At 52.7% G+C, this 20541-nt stretch overlaps 1 protein-coding gene across 4 annotated transcripts in view; it reads left to right on the top strand.

Annotated features, from left to right (window-relative positions):
- The first annotated feature begins 7777 nt into the window (after positions 1-7777).
- SIL1 (SIL1 nucleotide exchange factor) overlaps positions 7778-20541 on the top strand; it is a 99772-nt gene continuing 87008 nt past the window's right edge. The window contains exons 1-2 of one of the 4 annotated variants that reach the window (XM_032703249.1): positions 11794-11923; positions 13956-14070. In XM_032703249.1, the coding sequence (XP_032559140.1) occupies positions 14059-14070 (12 nt within the window). In that variant the 5' untranslated portion in view covers positions 11794-11923; positions 13956-14058. Of the gene's footprint in view, positions 7842-8145; positions 8197-11793; positions 11924-13955; positions 14071-20541 lie in introns of those variants that run through there. The other 3 variants (XM_032703250.1, XM_032703252.1, XM_032703251.1) reach the window with 3 other exon arrangements.

Here is a 20541-nt window from a genome sequence, read left to right as displayed (position 1 = left end):
CACACACCCCAGCCCTTTGGGGGCAAGGGAAGGAACAGCTCAGCAGTGTGAATGGGGAGGAAGGGCACAGTGGTAAAGAGGAAAGGCAGATACTACAGTCTGCTCTTAAACCCCTTAAACCCTCCATTTCAGCCACCCAGGCAGGTCCAGCCTTTGCAGGCAACCTCCAGAGAGCCAGCAGGCACTGGGGCATCCTCCTTCACCAAAGCCAGTGTCCCCAGTGCCCCCAGTGCCCTCTGCCACTCCCCTGCTGCCGAGTCCAGTGCTTTCCATCACTCCTCATCCCTGTGCTGGCTCTGTGCTGTGAGGGCTGATCTCTCCCTGGAAACAAGCCCATGGCTCCAGCCTGTCCCACCTCACTCCTCCCACTCCCCTGCCAACAGTTATGACCATCCTGGAGAATCCTGAGGTAGCATTAAGCGAGAGGGAGATTTCCATACAGAACCATCCATGTGATTAATGGATTAAGAGATTTTGTGCAAATTAAAGCCTTTCTTCACACTTCTCACTCCCAACTCTTCAGCTGTTGCTCTTTTCCTTCTAATCCTGTACAGAAATCCCTGTGGGCCTCATCCCCTTTGCTGCTGTTTTCTCCCCACGGTGACCCAGGGACGCGGCTGGCAGCCCCCACTGCTCTTTGCCACCCAGTTTACCCAAAATCTTCACTGTGCTGAGTCCTGGGCAGACCCTGCTGCTCCGAGGCCAGTGCTGCAGAGAGGAGGATGCTGTGAGCACAGCTTGTTTATACACAAACCAACCCAGGAGAGGGACTGTAAATACCTCTTTATTTCCATATTTATCATCACACTTCAGATGGATGAGGAACCCGATGGAAAGTTTAGATGAAACAGGGAAGACATGAAAAAGTGTCAGCAAGAGACAGCTCAGCTGAGAGACTGGGAGCCCCAAGGGCTTCCAGGAGCAAAAAGGCTTCAATTACCACTCTGCTGCTCCATAACATCCTCATTTCCCCGCTGCACAGCTGGGAGGGATGGGCAGCTGGGGAGCCCTGCCATCCTGTGAGCCCACTGTTCTCCCAAAGACTCCAGCCTGGTCATTGCAGGGAGATGGACCTGAGACTAAAGCAGCAATTTTGGTCGTGGTGGTGTTTCATGGGCTGATTCCTTCCCAGATTTTGGAGAGTATCAGGAGCAGCAGATAAATGGAGAGGCTCCAGAAGTATCTCCAGGTAATAGGTGCCATGGCCACTTGTGCCATGGTGGAAAGGAGCCACAAAGCTCTGCACACCTTCAGAACACCCAACACTGGGCATTGGTGATGGATGGAGATTTAAAGCCCATTTTTGCAGGGAATAGTGGCTCATAACCATCCCCTCTCCTTTAAGTGTGTGACACCGCTAAGGTGGTCTCCTTGTTTCCACCTTATGGGACGTGTTTTATTACTTGTCCCTGCCCTTGCTCCAGAGCCCACGTGTGCTGTGGTGTGGAGATGCTTCAAGTGCAGTGCAGAGGAGGTGGCAGCCGGGGTGTGGCTCCTGGAGGAGGCAGCTGGAGCAGCAGGGATGGGGGCTTTCCAAGGATCTGAAACCTTCAGCCCTGGGAGGAGACTGTCAAGGGATCCTGGCTCTGCTGAGGGATAACCAGGGCTGTGTCCTGCCCAGGGCCCCTGTTCCCTGGGGAGAAGGCAGGAGACAGAGCTGTCCCCTGTCTGTCTGCACAGTCCCCCTTCAGCCTCCCACACTGGTGACTTTACTTTTACCTCAATCCCTGCTCAGGTTCCCATAAAGGCCCTGCCCAGGTCACTTGAGGTGACTCTTAGAAAGGGCCCCTGGGGACACTGCTGCCCTTGCAGTCCCAGCTGAGCTGGTGGCACTGAAAACTTGAGGTTCCCTTACGCCAGCTCTGTACCCACCAGGTCCCTCTGCTCTTGCTCTGGGATTCATTCTCCTCTCTGCCTCTAACTCATTTGTGCACAGCTCGGGATTGATCCCTGTGCTTCCTTCCCTAATTTAATCCAACCCTGACACCAAGCAGGAGTGAGGGAGGGCAGCCCAGGGGGACCTGTACGTGGCAAAGCACTTGGCTGTGAGGAACAGTGTTGTTACTGCCCTGGGATGGAATGCTGGAGTCACTTGGCATCAAAACAAGGCAGAGCTGCAGCCGTGGCTACATCCAGAGGGAGAAGAGTTGTCAGGGATTGTCACCCACCAGGATCCTGACCCTGAGCTGTGCCACTGCTGTCTGGGCAGCAGCTCACCTGTAAAGCCTCGTGCTTCTCTGGCAGAGCCCCTCTGAGGGCAGGGATGGCCCCTGGGCTCATCCCACTTCCCACTCTGGAGCCTCTGAGGGATGAACGGCAAAAGGCCTGGGATGAGTTGGTTTTTTTGACAGTAAATGAAATAGGATTTGTGCTGCTGGTGATGAGAGGCTGCAAGTGGGACCCATCTGATCCTCGTGGCAATTCAGGGAGGCCGATGCTGAGGTGGCAGAACTGGTCCTGCCATAGCCCCGTGTCTCAGCACACAAAATGGGTGAGAAAAAGCATTTTAGCAGTGAGTGGGGTGACCCTGCAGCTGTGATACCCCAACCCATCTCATCACAAGCCCTGGGGTCCCCTCTGGGTGTCATCATCATGGCCAGTCTTCGTGAACGAAGATCCGGGAAAGGTCTCCACCCACATTCATCACAAGCCCGCTGGTGATACAGGGCTTTGCAAATGCAGGTAAGGCCTTCGAGCCTGCGCAGTGGATTTTTTAGGTGAGACACAGTGTGCGCTGAGCTGAGCCCACCCTTTAATCCTGAGGTTCATCTGCCGGGGCCGAGCGAGCTTGGACAGTGGCAGCGAGGTCCTCGGGACGCAGGTTTGTTTAGAGTGACCTTCTCTTGGCTGGATGGCCTTACAGGGCTGACGAGCTCCATCTGCCCGGGACCTCTGGGTGAACATGCACTGCAAAAGCCCTCTGCTCTGGGCTGGGCTGGGTCATGACCCGCTCCTTGGGCTGTAAAGACACATTTCATCATGTCAGCATGGAAAGTGGCTGCTGGTGAGACTGGGACAGGCTGGGAGGGGCTGCAGCACAGCACTGGAGCTGCAGGCTCTTAAACAGTTACAGCTACTCGAGCCCAGATTTTGTCTCATATTTTGCTACAGCACAACTAAAGCAGTAAAGAGGAAGGAAAGGCTAGGGGAGAAAGTGTTTCAGGCAACAATCCTGGTAGGACTCTGTCTAGACTTGTCTGGCCACAAATCCATCTATTTTGGTATAAAGCCTGGACCTGCCACTTGCAAATGTGAGCTAATGAGTCTCCTGCAGCCTATGGAGTTTGCTTCTTATCCACTAGAATGACACTTCTCATGCTGGTCCTGGTGTCCCCCAAGAGGGAAAAGGGCAATTGAACCCTCTGGACGTCTCTGCCTTGTTGTGTTGAACAGCATCTCATGGCTTTCCTCCAGGTCTTTCCCCAACCAAAACTACTTACAGGTACTTCAATATGAAAAAAAAATCACAGAAAATTAAGAGTTACCTGGTGAGGGGCAGTGGTGTGAGGCTTCCCAGTGATGGCACCTTGTGGCTTTATTTTGCTTTTGGACTTAAATTGAATGTCCAATTATGTGTCTGGGGGTGTTCAGCATGAGCCAGGTAAATCCATTTCTGACCAAATTTGGGACACATTGCCATGGCTGAGCTCCTGGAGAAGCCAAACGGCCCTGAGGAGGGGAGGTGGCTCCAGCTGAGCATGCAGCACTCCCAGGCACAAACCCACATGGCCTTTTCCTGAAGAAAATCTGCATTTGTGTTGGCCCAAGAGTCACCCTGTGGCCCTCAGCACCATCCTCACAGTAATGGCACTGTCTCACCTCTGGATAGGAGCTGGAAAACAGTAATCCTTGAAATCAAGTAATTAGGGCAGCTGGAAAGGCAAGGGGAAGTTTTATCAGCTTTATTATGATAGTGAATCCCAGTACAGTGTGAAGCTGCTGATCTGGGCTTGTGCAGAGCAAGAACAAGCCCGGGGCCTAAGCTCTCCCTGCTGCACCACTGCTGCCCAAGACTGGTCCAGCTTTTCCCAGCCCTCAGCCTAGTTCATTGTTACCTTGTGAAGCTGTTGATGGAGGAGCCATCAGTGCTGTTTCACAGGGAATAACCCAATTCTACACTCTCAGCTTCTCTTGGGCATCCCAGGGAGGGGACTGTCCTGCTCTGCTCTGCCCTGGGGCAGCCTCACCTGCAATATTGGGGCAGTTTGGGGAGACACAATGGAAGGAAGATCTGAAGCCATTAGAGAGTGTCCAAAGGAGGCAACAGAGATGGGGAAGGGCCTTGATTTGAAGCTGTGTGAGGACACTGAGGGCACTTGGTGTGTTCAGCTGGAGCAGAGGAGACTGAGGGGAGACCTCAGTGCAGTTCCAACTGCCTGGGCAGGGGCAGAGGAGGGGCAGGGACTGAGCTCTGCTCTGGGGGGACCAGGGACAGCAGCCAGGGAATGGCTGGAGCTGTGTCAGGGCAGGCTCAGGTTGGATCTCAGCAAAAGGTTCTTCCCCCAGAGGCTGGTTGGGCACTGCCCAGGCTCCCCAGGGCAGTGGGTACAGCCCCAAGGCTGCCAGAGCTCCAGGAGGGTTTGGCTGATCCTCTGGGGCACAGGGGGTGACTGTTGGGGCTGGGCCTGTGCAGGGCCAGGGGTTGGACTGGATGATCCTTGTGGGTCCCTTCCAGCTCAGCACATTCTGTGTTTCTGTGATGAGGGAAGATAGAGGTGCCAGTTCCTGGTGTTTGGGAACGCTCTGAGCTCACAGCAGTGCCGGGCAGTCCCTGCTGGCACAGGGCAGTGGGCAGCACCTGGCACACCTGGGCAGGATGCTCTGGCCAGGGAGACCATCCCCAAATCCCACCCTGCACTAGGGGCCAGCCACTTTGAGCAAAGTTGGCCCTTGAAGGAAGGAGTTTATCATGAGGAATCAACTCCATGAAGTGCAGTTCCCCAGGATGGTGCAGGATTGGGCTCTGTGCTCATTAACCCCCAGGGCCCCTGAGGAAGCCCAGGAGTGGCTGCAAACAGACAGCTGAAGGCTGATGGATTCCTGCTGCCTCCCACCAAGGCTGCCCACAATCCATCAATTACCTATCTGCTTAGTCCTTTTCTCCAGCCTTTTACAATCTAAATAGCACATTTTATAGTCGCAGCTAAGTGATGTGATCAACATCAATTACCTACTAAAAGAGAATCAAGTCTTGATTTAAAATTAAGTGCCGCATTTTGCCATGTTCTTTATATGTAGCCAACAGAATAATTGCAGTGAAATAAAAACTAATTACACAACTCCACAATTAGGCCTCCCTCCTAGTGCTGTGATTGTCTTTAAGTACATTGATGAAAAATTACTCCCAGCCCTAAATTACTCTCTCACACCCATCTTCTCCAATACCTTTGAAAAAAACCCTCCACCCCATCAGATCAAACAGAACTTGAGACACACAAGATAACACATGCAGAAAGTGTTTCCTCATCTCCTGGATGTGGGAGCAGTTTCAGACGCAGGATTAGGCTGGGATTGTCTGAGGATGCAGCATTGCTGCTCTGTGGATGGACTGAGTATCTCAGCAAGGCTTCCCAAACCACCTGGGCCGGCCACAGCCAGGGAGAAAATCCTCCTCCCTGTGTTCCAGCTGACATTTGGCTCCTAGGCTGAAAGCAGAGGCCAGTCCTGCCCAGCTGCCAGCCTGGGGCTCGCTGTGTGGAGGGGTTTGATTGCTGTGCCTGAAACAGGGGGATCACCCGGCTTCAGAGAGATGGGGGATCATCCCATTAGTGCTGTTCCAGCTGGCAGAAACAAGGGGCAGAGCTGGATCCAGCTCACCTGCCCCACTGGAGAGATGACAGCAGGGTTTGGGCAGAGATGGAGCCATGTCCTGAGCTGTGGCAATGCTGCTCCAGGAGCATAGAGGGCCTGGAGCCCAAGGGAAGGAGAAGGAAGTGGCTGGAATAGGGCAAGGCAAAGGCCAGGAGTTACATGGAGCCAGAAAGCACTGCTGCCTGAGAAACCACAACCCCCAGCAAAAATCATAAACCTCAATAAAGCTCCTGATGGGCTTTGTGGGATTTGATTCCAGATTATGTTTTTGAGGTGTTTACAACCAACCTGGAAAGACTGAAAACATTCAATTACTCGAAAGGGAAGCTGAGATTTGCTCACAGTCAATCTCCTGCCTCCAGGATCTCTGTGGGTGCCAGCAGCAAAGCACAGCACATAGGTGAGCAGAGCCATGGGGGCACCAGCCCAGGGGTCTGTGCCACCCCTTCAGTTGTCACCTGCTGTCCCTGAGCATCCTCAGCTGGATAATTAAGCATTGCAGGTTTAATTCTGGGGCTGGCAGGGTGGGTTTGGCTGCTGTGTGGTGGATCCCACGGGCTGCTCCTCAGCCACAGCCCAGCTCTTGCCAGGGAGGGTTGCACAGCTCCTGGCTGTGGATTTTCCATCATTTCTGCAATGCCATCATTCAGTCACACTGGGAGAGGGGCAGGAAGTGCTTTGGCATCTGATTTTAATCAGCACAGTGCTGGAAGTGAACAAGGCACAGGGAGTCGTGGGGTCGCACCTGCAGCAGCCCAGCATTCCCTGTGCCTTTTCTGACTTTCTCACCTCGTTCTCAGGATGGGCCAGGGGTGCCAAGCCTGTGAATTGACACCCTTGTATCTACCTGAAAGCTCACGACCTCCCTCAGAACATGTGAAAAATAAAGGTGCTGAAGCAGCCTGTGGCAGGGATGTGATATGTGAGGTGTGAGGCCAACAATATCTCCTGATCCTTGTGAATATCCCCTCCTGTCCCCCAGCACACATTTCAAACATCCCCTCCTGTCCTCCAGCACCCATCCCAAATTTCCTCCCCTTCTCTCCCAGCACCGGTGCCAGGGCATCTCAGGACACCCCAACATGGGCAGCTGAAGCCCCCCTGGCCCAGCCCCCCCTCCCTGGCTGCACCCCCGTGCCGGGGGCTCAGGGCTGTCCCTGCCCTCCCGTTTCCCCCCCGCTCCTTGGGCAGCTGGAGCCCATCAAGCCCCGGTGCCACCACACGGGTGAGGGTCCCAGAGCAGCCCGAACGGCAGCAGCGGATGTTCAGCAAAGCCGCTTATTCCACACAATTTCCCTAACATGGAATCATGGCTATGCTCCACGAAGAAGGAATCACTGTGGCTGGAAAAGCCCTCCCAGCCTACGGAGTCCCCCCTGTGCCCCATCCCCACCTTGTCCCCCAGCCCAGAGCACTCAGTGCCATGGCCAGGCCTTCCTTGGACACCTCCGGGGGTGGGGACTCCACCACCTCCCTGGGCAGCCCCTTCCAGTGCCTGACCATCCTTTCCAGGGAGAAATTCCTGATGCCCAACCTAACCCGACGCAGAAAGGTCCCTCACCAGTCCCTCCCTGAGGGGAGAGCTCCTCCAGGCCTCCACACCCCGGCGGGGCCGGTGCCCGCTGCCTGGGACAGGCCGTTCCCACAGCTAGGGCGGCTCCTGACCCGGCCCGGGAGAAGGCTCGGCCCGGACAACGCTAGGCCCGGGACAAGGCCCGGTCCGGACACGGCTCGGCTCGGACACGGCCCGGACACGGTCCGGACACGGTCCTGTCAGGGCAGCACGGCCACCGCCTCACGGGGCGCGGGCGGGGCCGGTGGGCGGGGTCAAGAACGGAGCTGATTGGGCGTGGAGGGTGGGGGGCGGGGACGAGGGGAGGAGAGAGGGCAGGGGCGGTGCTGATTGGGCGCGGAGGGGCGGGGGGCGGGGTTTTGGGGAGAAGAGAGGTCAGGGGCGGTGCTGATTGGGCGGGGCGTGGTCAAGGGGCGGGACCGGGCCGGGCCGGGTGGAGCGTGCGCAGTGCGGAGCGGTGAGTGGGGGGGTCGGGGTGGGAGGTCCCGCCGGGGTCCCGAGGGGCCGCGCCCCTGCCCCGGGACAGCCCCCGGGCACGGCCTCTGTGGGCGCGGGCCGCTGCCTCCCCTGCGCTGCCGCTGCCCTCGTTCGAGCGGAGCCGGCGGTGAGGCCTTGACGGGGCCGGGGCTACCCCGCTTCGCCTCCGAGCGGACGTGCGCGGGCCGTGAGGGACGGCAGTATCCGCCCCCGGGGGCTTGGGCAGGGCAGGCAGCCGCTGGGGCTGCAGTGGGGACCCTGTGGTGACACTTACCCACGCTCTGGGGCAGGACAGGGGTCCCTTACACTGAGGCGTTTCAAACATAAGTATCTAAGCATAAGTTCCCCCAAACAGGCGCAGTTTGGGTCCTGCCTGGACCTCCCAGGCAGCTGTGGAATAGAAACCTGCTGGTACCGCTGGAGCAGCTCCAGGACATTAAAATGGATTTTTCTTCAGGGCCTGAATTTTAAAACTGTTTAATTATTTTGGTACAAGCCTGCATATGGCTCTCTGGCTGGAGAACTCGCAAAATTACACGTTGCACAAGGCCGGGGAGCGAATGCTGAGCAAATGGGATTTTGTGTATAAACACTGTTTGGAATGTTGCCTGAAAATGTTTAACTTCAGTGGTTGACTAACACTTGGGCGAGGAGTGATCTTTGACAGAGCACTGGCGCTGCCGCCTCTCAGCATGGCTGGGTTTACACTAACAAGTTTTGTAGATACAATTTCTTACGAGCAAGTTATTTATTCTGCGATGTTTGGCTGCTAGAACTGAGCCAGTCCCAGTGCGGGGCGGAGGCAGAGCTGCCTGCACCAGCGCTGTTGGGTTTGCCTGCCAAAGGAGGGTAACGTGCAGAGGCATTGCCGTGGTGAAGTGTCTGTGGAAGAGCCTGCTCCGAGCACAGCCCTGGCAGGAACCTTTTAAGTGCAGATAAGTCTCTGGAGGACGTTAGAAGATGATGACACACCCTGTCATTTACCGAACGTGCTGCCGCAGTGTCCCTGCTCCGTGTGAGCCTTTAAATTCATTTGTGCTCTGGGAGCAGCATTGTTAAGGGATGGACTTGTATTTTTCTGTCTTTTCTTTCCCTCAACCCTGCCTTAAAATGACCAGCCTGGACCACGTTGTTTTTCAGCAGCCTCCAGGGCATTTACAGAAACGGTGGAAGTATCCAAAATATTATCCCAGAAACTTTAGTGTAGGAGTGCAGCTAATGCAGCTGACAGTAGTGCTGGAATCCCTGGCCGTGTGACCACGTATTTACTAGTTTTGAAGGGATACAGATATGATCCTTTTAAAGAAATCAGCTGGAAACAATTCCTCATGAGTTGTCAGAACAGCCCTTGAACCTGCAGTGCTGTCCTCATGCCCTAAAGCAGCACAAGAGCAGTGCTGGTGCTACCACCACCTCTGTTCTTACTGTTGAGAATTTCTTTAGCCTGAGCAATAAAACACCAGTAAAACTTTCCAGCACCCCCAGAGCTCTCTCTGTGTGCTCCTGCTTGGGCTGGGTAGGTGAAAGCACATCAGCCATAACTTGAGAATTTGCAAGGCAGTGAATTATTGGGATAAATTTAGGGATAACAGTCAGCCTTTCTGTGTGCTAATCCTCTCTGCTACTGACTCCCTCCGTGGCTTTTATAACCCCCCTCAGCTTTCCCCACTTGTTCCCCTCTGAGAAAGAACATTTAACTCATACTCGTGAGGGAGGTGAATCAGCTCTAATTAAGATTTGTTCAGTGCTTTGTTGATAAGTTCTCTGTAAAACCAATTGCTATTTTTTTATTAACACCCAGATATTCTTAACACCTGAAGTGAGAAATGACACAACACTGGGGATCTCTGGGAAGCAGCTCTGCGAAGGGAGACAGTGCCTGCTAACCAGGGCTTTGTCAAATCCATTCTGGCTGCGGTTTACAAGGCAGCTCAGAAAAACCCCAAATCCCCTTGAGTCATTGGGAAATCTTAAATGTTCCTGGAAGTTAAGCCCTGCTCTTGCATGGGATTTGTAGCTCTTACCCCCTTGCTGGATTTCTCCCAAGCTGTCGGTGTGCTGATGGCATCAGCTGCTCTCACCTGCTTTGGAATACCTTGTTGCAATTACTTCAATTCTTTCAGCAATGAGCCCCTCAAATTATCCTGTCTGGGGTAGGGAGGGCTGGGTCCAGCCAGTCCCAGAGGTTGGTGGGGCTATGTGGGGTGAGAGGGGAGGAGGGAAGCTGGGAAACCCTTCCCCAGGGGTGCATCCCATCCCCCTGCATGGGAAATGAAGCTGAAGAGCTTCGTTTGTGAAAGATAATGAAGGTGTGAATGGAAATGGTTACGGTGGTGCTCGGTGCCTGTAGTGTGTGGGTGCCCCTGCAGTGGGATGAGGAGCTCTGTTGTATTTTGGGGATGAAGAGGCTGTTCATTTGGCTCTGTCACTGCTGTAGGAGTGGCCAGATGGAGGATGCTAAAATGAAATGCAGGGCTGGAGCAGCTTCCTTGTCCATGTGTCCTGAGCCAGGTGAGAGATACTTGGCTCCAGGCTGGGCAGTGGTGGATGGTAGTGCAGATCTGGGCAGGGGCCAGTTCCCTCTGGGCCCTGATGGAATCCCAGTCTCAGGGAGCCTGACTGCTTGTCTAACTCTCCCTTGCAGCAAACTGAGCAGCCAGTTCAGCTCTTGCTGTCACAGAAAGGGGAGCCCAGTGGATGGTTGTCCTTCTTGTAAACCCTGTTAAAGTCTGAGAGCTGGTACCAGCCCTGGAGGGAGCGGGATGGAGAAACCCCTCTGCAGGTGGTATGGGGTGCTGTGTTTTACACTGCTGAGTGCTCCACTAGTTGCCCAGATTCTCTGGTCTGTCTGTGACTTAGAGGTGATACCTGGCATGGAGCCCAGAACTGGGATTTTTATGTTCCCAGACCAGAGGAGATGTTTAGCTCCTCACAGCTGGAGCTGTGGAGTCACAGCACTGGCACATTTAGTCCCTGATTTTCCTCAGCATTCCCCCCACCTGGAGAGCTTTCCCCTGGCCTCTGTGTGTGCTCGATCTCTGTTTGTGCTGTTTCCAAGTGCAGTTCTTTGCATTGTTTTCCTGGCTTTTCTTTCTATTGATTTGTGGGTGTTTTGGGAACTTTCCTTCAGTTTATCAATTCCGATCATGACCTCCAGAGTGCTTCCAGCTCTTAACTGCTGGGCATCCTTTCAGGTTTTAGAAAAGTGCTTTCTCTGTTGTTCAGGCGTTAATGAAAAGGATGAACAGAAGCAGACTTGGGCTGAGCTCTGAGAGCCCAGACACGAGGATTTCTCCTGTGGTGACATGGAATAAAGTGTGTGGGGTTGAGTTGCTTTGGTTGGTCTCTTTTTTCTTAGTTAGTAATGAGCACTGGGCTTCATTAAGGTGAGTTCACCTAGACTTAGTCCCAGCTCCTCTGGTTTTTGAAAGCATTGGATGGATAGAGTGAGAAGCCTGCTTTGTGCTGGTCAGAGGTGTGATGGGCATGTCTCTGTACAGGGGGATTTGTGCTCTGTTTCTGAAAGCTCAGATGGTTTTCAAGAACTTTCAAGAACTTCATTTGCCTGGGGCTTCTTGCTGGTGCTGGCTGGGACTGGGATGGCTCTGAGGCAATCCCAGAACTCCCTGAGCAGCAGGATATGTGTGGGAGGAATTTGTGTCCAGCATGTCCCGCTCCCTTTTGTTTGTCCACAGGTCTCTCCTCAGTGAGAGTTGGGCTTGTCTATGTGTGACTAAGGTAGTAAAATTACATTTTTCTCCTCAAGCAATTCCCAGTTCCTTGTGTGGTTGCTCTGCTCTGGAAGAATTAAAAATTACTTGCTCTGAAGAAATTAATGACACTCATTTTTATCCCTGACTAGTGTCACTGTGGGAGAGGTTGCAGGATACCTCATTCCACCAAGGCTCTGCCTCAGTGCCAGTTTTGCTTAAGGAGGAGGAATTCCTTGAGCTGAAATAGATTTCACTGAAGAAAATGTTACTGCCCAGACAGGGCCAGCTCTACCCACCCTGAGTTCTGTAAGGACTGAGCTACTGGGTTCAGCTGTTGGAGTTTTAAGAGGTTGGTCCTTTTCTGAAGTACTGTTCCATCCTCTATTCCATCTTTCTTTGCACATTGGTGTCACTGTGGGGTGAAATTTGGGCCCCACTGAATTGAAGGACAATGCAGGGTTCCTCTGTGGGGTTCATCTCTCCCTCCTCTCCAGGCTGGTAACTTGAGGTACCTGTCCACAGCTGTTCCCTCCAGCTGTGCCTCAGGGACACCATCACTGGGGTGGAGATGCTGTGCCCTGTTTGTTCTCCTGTATTGGTCCATGCCTGATGGTTGAGTCATAGAATCGTGGAATATCCTGAGTTGGGAGGGACCTGCAGGCACCACCTCGGTGGGTGCCCTGACCAAATTTCAGTTCCAGGGGAGAAAATTCCGGCCTCCCTGAAGTGTTCCTGTGGTTTTTGTTGAATTCTTCCTTACTTGTCTCTCAGGGGCTGTGTGCTGTAGTTAAATATGGGTAGAAAGGTTGTGTTCCACTCTGGATTACAGCAGAATCTCACTGATGGATAAATTGCATCCCAAGCCCAGTTTGCAAAGCCCTTTGGGCTTCGTGGGCTGCAAGAAGCTGTATTTTATTCTAGATGTGTGCTTGCTGATAATTCTATAGGATTTGCAGTCAGCAGGTTGTAAGAGCCCTGATTATACTGGTTCCCTGTGCAGTTAGACTCTGCCCAAATAATTCAAGTGCCTGCTGCAGAGAGACAAAAAGGAAAATGGGAGGATGATCCAGAAACCTCTGGATCACTGGAGCAGGTGGGAAGAAGATACATATGTTGATCTGAAGAAAATACCAAGCCAGGTATATGCCTTTAAGCATCTGAAGAAAACTCAGGATTTTCTTAGTGGCTGCCTACTTTAAACGCAAATAATTCCTTTAACAAGGGGTTTTAAGGGTTTAACTTAATTTTAGAATTTTTATTTCAGGCATACGTCCATAAAATTAACTTCTTTATCGCAGAATGCTGTAATGTCTTCCATGTTGCTGCTCATTTGCAAGAAATCTCTGCACAGTTATTTCTTATGTACCAGTTAAATCTATGAGCCAACAGATGTCAAGTGTAGCAAAAATGCTATAATAATATTATGGTCTAATAATAGTTATAATGATTCTAATTACCTGGTGCAGCTTCTGAGAGAGGCAGTTTCAGAAGTCAGTGCAAAGGGGGTGTTTAACCTTGAACTGCAGGAGCAGGGCATTCCAGAGGTGCCTGGGCTGCATCCCTGTCTCCATACCGGACATCCCATTCCCTTTATTTCCTTCGGCAAACTGGGATTGGCAGTCTGGGGTGCTTTACATGTTCAGACTTCATTTTGGCTATGTTCAGAGGAGGAGAGGAGTTTCTTGGAATACCAGGATGTGAACCTGCTCGTTTTCACCCTCTGGTGCTCCCGCTGCCTGAGGATGGTGGTACCCCTGGATTGCTCCCACCTCAGGCAGGCTGTGGAGCCTCAGCAATCTCCATCCTTGCTGCCAGCTGGTTGTGCTGCTTTGAAGTGTCGGGGAGGCTTTGCCACAGCCTGGAAAGCACAAAGCCAGCCTGAATCTGCCTGATGGGAGAGCATTTGGGGGTGTCCAGGTGAGCGGCCTGGACTTGTTGATCCCAATGGAGCCTTTGGTGTGAGAGGAGAGGAGGGCACTGGGCTGTGCTGGCTCTGCCTTCCACAGTCTGGCCCCCACAGCCTCATCACAACCTCTTTCCCCACATGCTCCATGTGCCAGCTCTGTTATGTCACTCCCAATGCCCCTCTACCACCCTATTATTCCTTTAGAAAGGATCCTGGGCTGTATTTTTTATATTCTGGTGGGGTTTGCCCAACATTTCTATGTGCTGTTAGTGCTGTGGGGTCCCAGAGCTCGTTACTGTTGTAGGATAGATAAGGCAATGCGTAAGGGATCATCTGATTTTGTGACATGAAGTTGCTGAGGAGTCCCTGGGTCCCAGAGCAGGATCATTTCCACAGAGGAAGCCCTGCATGGGCTGGAATTTGACAGCTTTCAGTGATTATATGCCAGGCTGAACGTTTTTCCTCTAAATTATAGATTCACGTGCTGATGAGAACTCAGCAGGACCTATGGGAACGTGTCTCTTGCTTGCTGGTCCCTGGTATGAGCAGCAGCTGGGAATCTTCTGTTTTCCTGTAAAATGGATCCAGAGGTGCCCTTGGAAGGTTTTTTCTTTGTTTCCAGCCTGCTTGTAGGCTAGGCTAGCATGCTCTGCTTCTTGGGAAAGCCAGCACCTCAGGCCAGGGCTTGTGCTGATGAGAGCTCGGCCACCTTCAGCCTTTCCTGGGGGAGGTTCAGCCTTTCCTTTGGGGGAGATTCAGCCTTTCCTGGGGGAGATTCAGCCTGTCATTTGGGAGAGGGTTCAGCCTTTCCTTTGGGGGCAGGTGCAGCCTGTCCTTGGGGGCAGGTGCAGCCTTTTCTTTGGGGGCAGGTGCAGCCTTTCCTTTGGGGGCAGGTGCAGCCTTTCCTTTGGGGGCAGGTGCAGCCTTTCCTTTGGGGGCAGGTGCAGCCTTTCCTTTGGGGGCAGGTGCAGCCTTTCCTTGGGGGGCAGGTGCAGCCTTTCCTTTGGGGAATTTTGCCTTCTTGCTGGAGGCAGTACCTGAGCTGGTGCATCACCTTGGAGATGAGACCACAGGAGCTGCAGGGCACAGCCTTTCCCAGGCTCACGGGAAGAAGGATGTGGTAATGGGCTGTGCTTATTTAGGAGAAAATGATTTCTCAGAGTAAATAAATTGTCAGAGAACACTTGGCATCACCCCAGGTGCTATTAAGGAAAAAATCTCTTCAAGCCAGAGCTGTAAGGCTCATGCAATATTCACTGGCTTTTAACACGCTGCTCTGCGTTGTTCCACACCAGGCGCTGCCGCCGTGCCCGGCGCTGACTCACTAACCCACTTGTGCTTCTGCTCACCCTGAGATGCCAAACCTCCTGCTGCTTTGCTTCTCCCTGTATATATATTTCTCATCCTGCCACAAGAGCGCCTTCCTTGTGGATGACAAGTTGACCATGAGCTGGCAGTGTGCTCTTGTGGCTGGGAGTGCCAATGAGATCCTGGGTTTCATCAGGAAGAGCCTTGGAGCAGGGCAGGGAGGGGATCCTGCCCCTCTGCCCAGCCCTGGGCAGGCACATCTGCAGGGCTGGGCCCAGCTCGGGCTCCTCAGTACAAGAAAGACAAGGAGCTACTGGAGAGGGTGATGAGAGGTCTGGAGCATCTCTTATGAGGAGAGACTGTGGGAACTGGGCCTGATTAGTCTAGAGAAGAGAAGACTGAGGGGATCTCCTCCATGCATATAAATATCTTAAAGGTGGATGTCAAGAGGATCGTACCAGACTCTTCAGTCTGGTGCCCAGTGACAGGATGAGGAGTAATGGCATAAACTAAAACACAAGAAGTTCACCTCAACAAGAATTTTCCAGGGACAGTGGCAAAGCACTGGAACAGGTGATCAGGGAGGGCCTGGGGTCTCCTTCTCTGGAGACATTCCAAACCCACCTGGACATGTTCCTGTGTCACCTGTTCCAGGTGACCCTGCCTTGGCAGGGGGGTTGGACTGGATTATGAGGCCCCTTCCAACCCAAACTATTCTGTGATTCCTGCATCCCTTTTCTCATCCCACTCAGTGTCCAGGTTTTCACTGCTCCGAGTTGGTTGCAAGGCTTCACTTTCCCGTGACTGGTTGGGTTTCCAAGGGATGTGGAGGGTGTGTGGGTGCACTGAGCTCTCCTGCATGCAGAAACACCTCCCTGGGTTGGCAGGCTGTTCCAACACACCCCAACCCCTGTCTGCTCATGCTGACATCCTTGGGGGATTGGGGACACTGCCCTTTCCTCTTGCCCCCCTCGGTGCACTCTTTCCTTGTCTAGTTTCTGGGACACGGAGAACTGTCCTAACAAGGTCTAGAAGAGCCCTCTGGCCCCTCTCTGCCTCATTGCCTCCACGTCTCATTCCAGATTTCATCTGTAAACATTTCTTTGCCCTTGCTAAACAGTGTGTCTCTTAATTTCTCTCTGCAAGAGTATTATTTAATTTGTAACTGTTTTAGGACATTATTTGAAAAATCCGATATGAAGCTGTATTTCATTTACTGTAATGATCCACTAATGCGGGCATATTTCAAAGGCAGGCCATGCAGTACTGTGGGATTTAATTAAATTTTGTTTTTCAAGTAAGCATCAATAGACAGACAATAACAAATGGTGGACAATATGCATACAGAACAAAGTCACTCCATTTTCTTTTCCAAGACCGTGGAAGTGAAAACGCATAGCCCTTAAAATGGACTTGGCCTGCTCACAACTGCTGCAGTTAACTCACTTTAGGAGGAGTTTTTTCTTCTTACTTTGACTTAATTAATTTCCTTGCTCTCTTCCTGCCCACAGAATAAACTGTTACACTGTGGAAAGTTTCCAGAAGGAGCTGTGGGTGCTCAAAGTGCTGCTGCAAGCCCTGGACACAGAATATCGTGTTGTTGAGTAGCGTGTGATAGCTTGTCCAGAAAGGCCCTTATCAGGGTGACAGAATAGAGGGGCTGGGTGTGAGGTCCTTGTTCTGTCTCTGGTGACTGGCCAGGGAGGGTGCTGGGAAGGAAACGTGGTGTTGCTGCATCCAGCATTGTTGTACCCAGATCAGGAATCACCAAGTGGCTCTTGAGTGCATTTCATTCCTTTTCTTCCAGCGAGTGTGGGGTAATCAAGTACACAATAGATGTGGAGAAGCTCGGGAAGCCTGTTCCAGGTCAGCAGGAGGCTGCTGGGAATCATCATGGCACTCACAGCTGGCACTTGTCCACGTGCTCTGGGGTAAAGGAATTCACGGGTGACACTGTAAATGGGCTCCTTTGTTCAGGCTTGAGGAGGGGGCGAGATCATAGGATCATAGAATCACCTGGGTTAGAAAAGACCTCCGAGATCATCAAGTCCAACTCTTGATCCAACCCTGCCGTGCTTCCCAGCCCATGGCACTGATGCCACATCCATTCTCGCCTTCAACACCTCCAGGGGTGGAGAATCCACCCCCTCCCTGGGCAGCCCATTCCAATGGCTGATTGCTCTCTCTGTAAAGAATTTCTTCCTAATATCCAACCTAAACCTCCCCTGGCACAGCTTAAGTCCTACTGCTGGTTCCTGGGAGAAGAGCCCAACCCCCATCTGGCTACAACCTCCTGTCAGGGAGTTGCAGAGAGTGAGGAGGTCTCCCCTGAGCCTCCTTCAGGATGAACAACCTCAGCTCCCTCAGCCTCTACTCATAGGAACTGTGCTTGAGATGGCTCAGTTCTGCCTGGCTCTGGTGGCTGAGGTAGGTTTGGTTCTTTCCAAGTGTCTGGAGAATTTGCTGTTGTTTAGAAAGAGAACCAGACCTTGCTGAGGGAGTCAGTGCGGGTGCCCTGGACTCCCACAGCGCTACAGCTCTTTGATTCTCTGTGAAATATCTCTGAGTCAGAGAGCTGAAAAAAGCATAAATTTTTCAGAGGAAGAGCCTCCGTTCAGAGATGTGAGTTAAGCCATGGCCTGGGTTGATGGCTAAAGCTTTGCCTGCTTAACCTGCCTGCAGAGGGATCCCGGGCTGGGGGTGAGGGCTGTGCCTGGGGCTGGCACTGAGCCGGGCTGGGTCACTGTCCACAGGGCTTCAGGGTGGAAATGGAGCATGGAAACCTGGGAATCTGGGAGACCCTGGCTCCTGACTGTAAGTTCATGAAAAACATCGTTGTCAATGACAGACCTGTGTCTGCTCACCCCCCACTCCTCCTCGGGATCTCGGTGTAACACTTCCCGCACTCCAGGAACAGCCTGTGTTGTGCTCCTCGCTGGAAGCAGCCCCTCCAGTCCTTTCCAGCTCTCCCGGTGCCTGGCTGGGGGGTGTGCTGTGCCGGTGGGAGGGTCCTAGGGAGGAAGAATCCTGCCCAAGGAAGGCTGGCACGATGGGGTCCTGTGCTCACTGCCCATGGCTGGAGAGGAGTCCTGGTACAGATAAAAGGGTCTCTAAATAAAACTTGTCATTAGGCATCAGATACTCTTTAATTAAACTGGATAAACCCCCACACAGCTGAGGTTTGTGCTGGTACTGCTCGTGCCAAGGGGAATGCCCTGTGCCTGATTTTGTTCTTCCCTTGTTCCTTGCTTTAGACTGCCAGATTTCTCATTTTTTCACTCCTTTTTGTTGCTATGTAATGTCACTCGAGGCTCTGTTGCTGAGTTTTGAGACACACAGTTGCTTTTTGGTGACTTAAAGCAATGTCTCCTGCTTCTGCTGTCCCTTCTTTGGATCTTCTGCCTTTTTTCCCAGCCACTCTTGCTTTGCCATAAGCAAAAGCATCCAGGAACCTCGGGCCTCTTGCAGACTCATTTTCCTGGGGCCATTACTCATCTTCTGTGGAAAAAGCAATTTTTCTGTCTGTGGCAGGGCTCAGGTGGCTGCTCCCAGATGGAGCACACTGGAACATCTGGAGCCAGGGGCTGAGCCGTGGGCTGAGATGTGCCCTCAGTGCAGACCAGTGAGTGCTTGAGCCTGGTCTTTGCAGGAGCAGGTGAATGGTTTGTGTTCCCCGCAGTACTGCTGGCATGATTAATCCTTGCAGATGTACCCAGAGCAGTTTTAGGGGCTCGTTCTCCTGCCCAGCAGGATCTCAGAGAGAAGGACATTCCAGGCTCTGTGCTTTAATGGTTCTTGCAGGACTGTGCAGCGAGGAGGGTGACTGCGAGAGACCTCGACACGAGGTCTGGAACAGCACAAGTCCAGGGCATGGGAAACTGCAATAGTGCTCAGGAATGAACAAAAAAAAGGCTCTAGGACTATTTAAAAGGAAAAATTAGTAATCTGTAATTCAATTTTGAGGAAATTCACTTGTGAGAGAGCACATGCTGGCTGGGAGGGGAGGACAGTTTGCTCAAATGGGTGATAATCCATCGCAGCATATTCCCGCACTGAGGCTCTTTGACAGGCATTAACCTTCCTCAGGCCTCCCGAGGATGAGTGAGGAGCTGTGCCACTGGATGAGGAGTTTCTGGACTATGTGGGGCTTCAGCCCAGAGTGATAATTCAAACACCAAATTCTTGTTAGTCATGGCTGGTGCTGGTGGCTGCCCCCCGTGGGAGCGCTGCGTGGGACTGTGTGCTGCCGTGCTTCACAGGGAGGAGTGTGCTGGGCTCCGAGAGCGCTTGGGTCTGACACCGGCCGGCTCGCTTTCTTGGATTTCTCCTTTGGAGTTTGGCAGCCATCTGCTTCAGGGAGTACAGTGGCCTCACAAGAGTTTATTTGATCTGACACATGACAAATTGTTTCTGCTGGCGGCTACTGGAGGCACAGTGTGTTTGCTGGCAGCTGCGGCTCTGCGGGCACTGGGAAGTTGAGGAAGGCAGGCCTGCCCTCCTCCTCCCTTAGGAGACATCAGTGGAGGGAGTGTGTCTTTAACCCCCCTCCCATTCCAGCCTCCCCTTTGCTGTTGTTAAACTGTGCTGTTTGCATAGATTATTCATGTTTGTGTGCTGGGTGTTGCTGCAGGTGCTGACTGTGGCTCCTGTCGTGGGTTGGAGGGTGGAGCAGAGGAGAGCCTGTGTTCTGGAACAGGACCCAGGTGCCATTAAAGACCCTTTGTTAAGTTGCCTTTTTTGGGGCACCCTTTTAACTTGAGGAGTGGAAGATTACATTTCTCAGCAGAATAAAAAGTACACGTTCCCCGTGAGATACTGTAAATACATTTTATCTCTTCTATTACCTGCAGTTTCAAGAATATGTCCCCTAAGCATTTTAATCTTGTTTTCCAGAGTTGTCTCAGGGTGAGGAATCGCTCCTATTTGCAACTTTGGGAATGATTACCTGTTCATTAATTTCTTCTCTTTCCTGCTGTCCATCTGTTATTGCTTCCAAGAGAAAAAAGCTCTCTGTAAATCTCCCCTGGAACAGGGCTGAGAACTTCATTAGACGGAGAGTTATGTGCGCTGGGGACGTGTTTGTGAGGGAGGATCCCGTGGCTGTGCTCGTGGACAGACCCACGGCGTGCCCTGGCTCCTCTGGCGCTGTCCCAGTGCCCTTGGCCACGCAGAGCCCACCCGGTGCCCAGCCTGGCTCACGGCTCCCTGCCCTGAGGTGAAGTGAGCACGGCAGGAGCACATGTCAGGGCACACCTGGAGCACTGTGCTGAGGCAGAGGCTGAGGGTCAGGGCAGCTCAAGCACCCGAGCAGTGCTTTGCCTCCTGACGTGCTTTGCCTGCAGTGCCAGGCTGCTGTTATGAAACAGGAACGGGACGGGACAATGTGAAGCAGTTCCTGCTGCCCTGCTTTTGTCCAGCAGCTAAAAGCCAGTTCAGAGGTTTTTGTGGAAGTGCTGTTTGCTTTGATCTTTTTTTGCTTGCTCTATAAGTACAGAGTTGAAAGAGCTGGAGACTGCAGGCCACTGTAATTATTATTTCTTCCTGAATAGCAGAATAAATGTGCCATTTATTGCATAAATGACAGGGTCCTTGCCTTGGGAAACATATGCAGCCTGTTCCCACTGCTGGCAGCCCTTCGACATGTGAGTAACTGCCCCTGCCCAGTTCTGGGTGCAGGGAGATTTCTCACTCCCTGGTTGGGGTCGGTGCCAAAACTTGTCTGTACGTGTGACGTGTGTGGTCACTGGAAGTCA

This window comes from Chiroxiphia lanceolata, chromosome 15 (assembly GCF_009829145.1).
Source record: "Chiroxiphia lanceolata isolate bChiLan1 chromosome 15, bChiLan1.pri, whole genome shotgun sequence".
Lineage (NCBI taxonomy): Eukaryota > Metazoa > Chordata > Aves > Passeriformes > Pipridae > Chiroxiphia > Chiroxiphia lanceolata.
The sequence above is the reverse complement of the archived record's forward strand: the minus strand, read 5'-3'. Positions and strand labels throughout refer to the sequence as shown.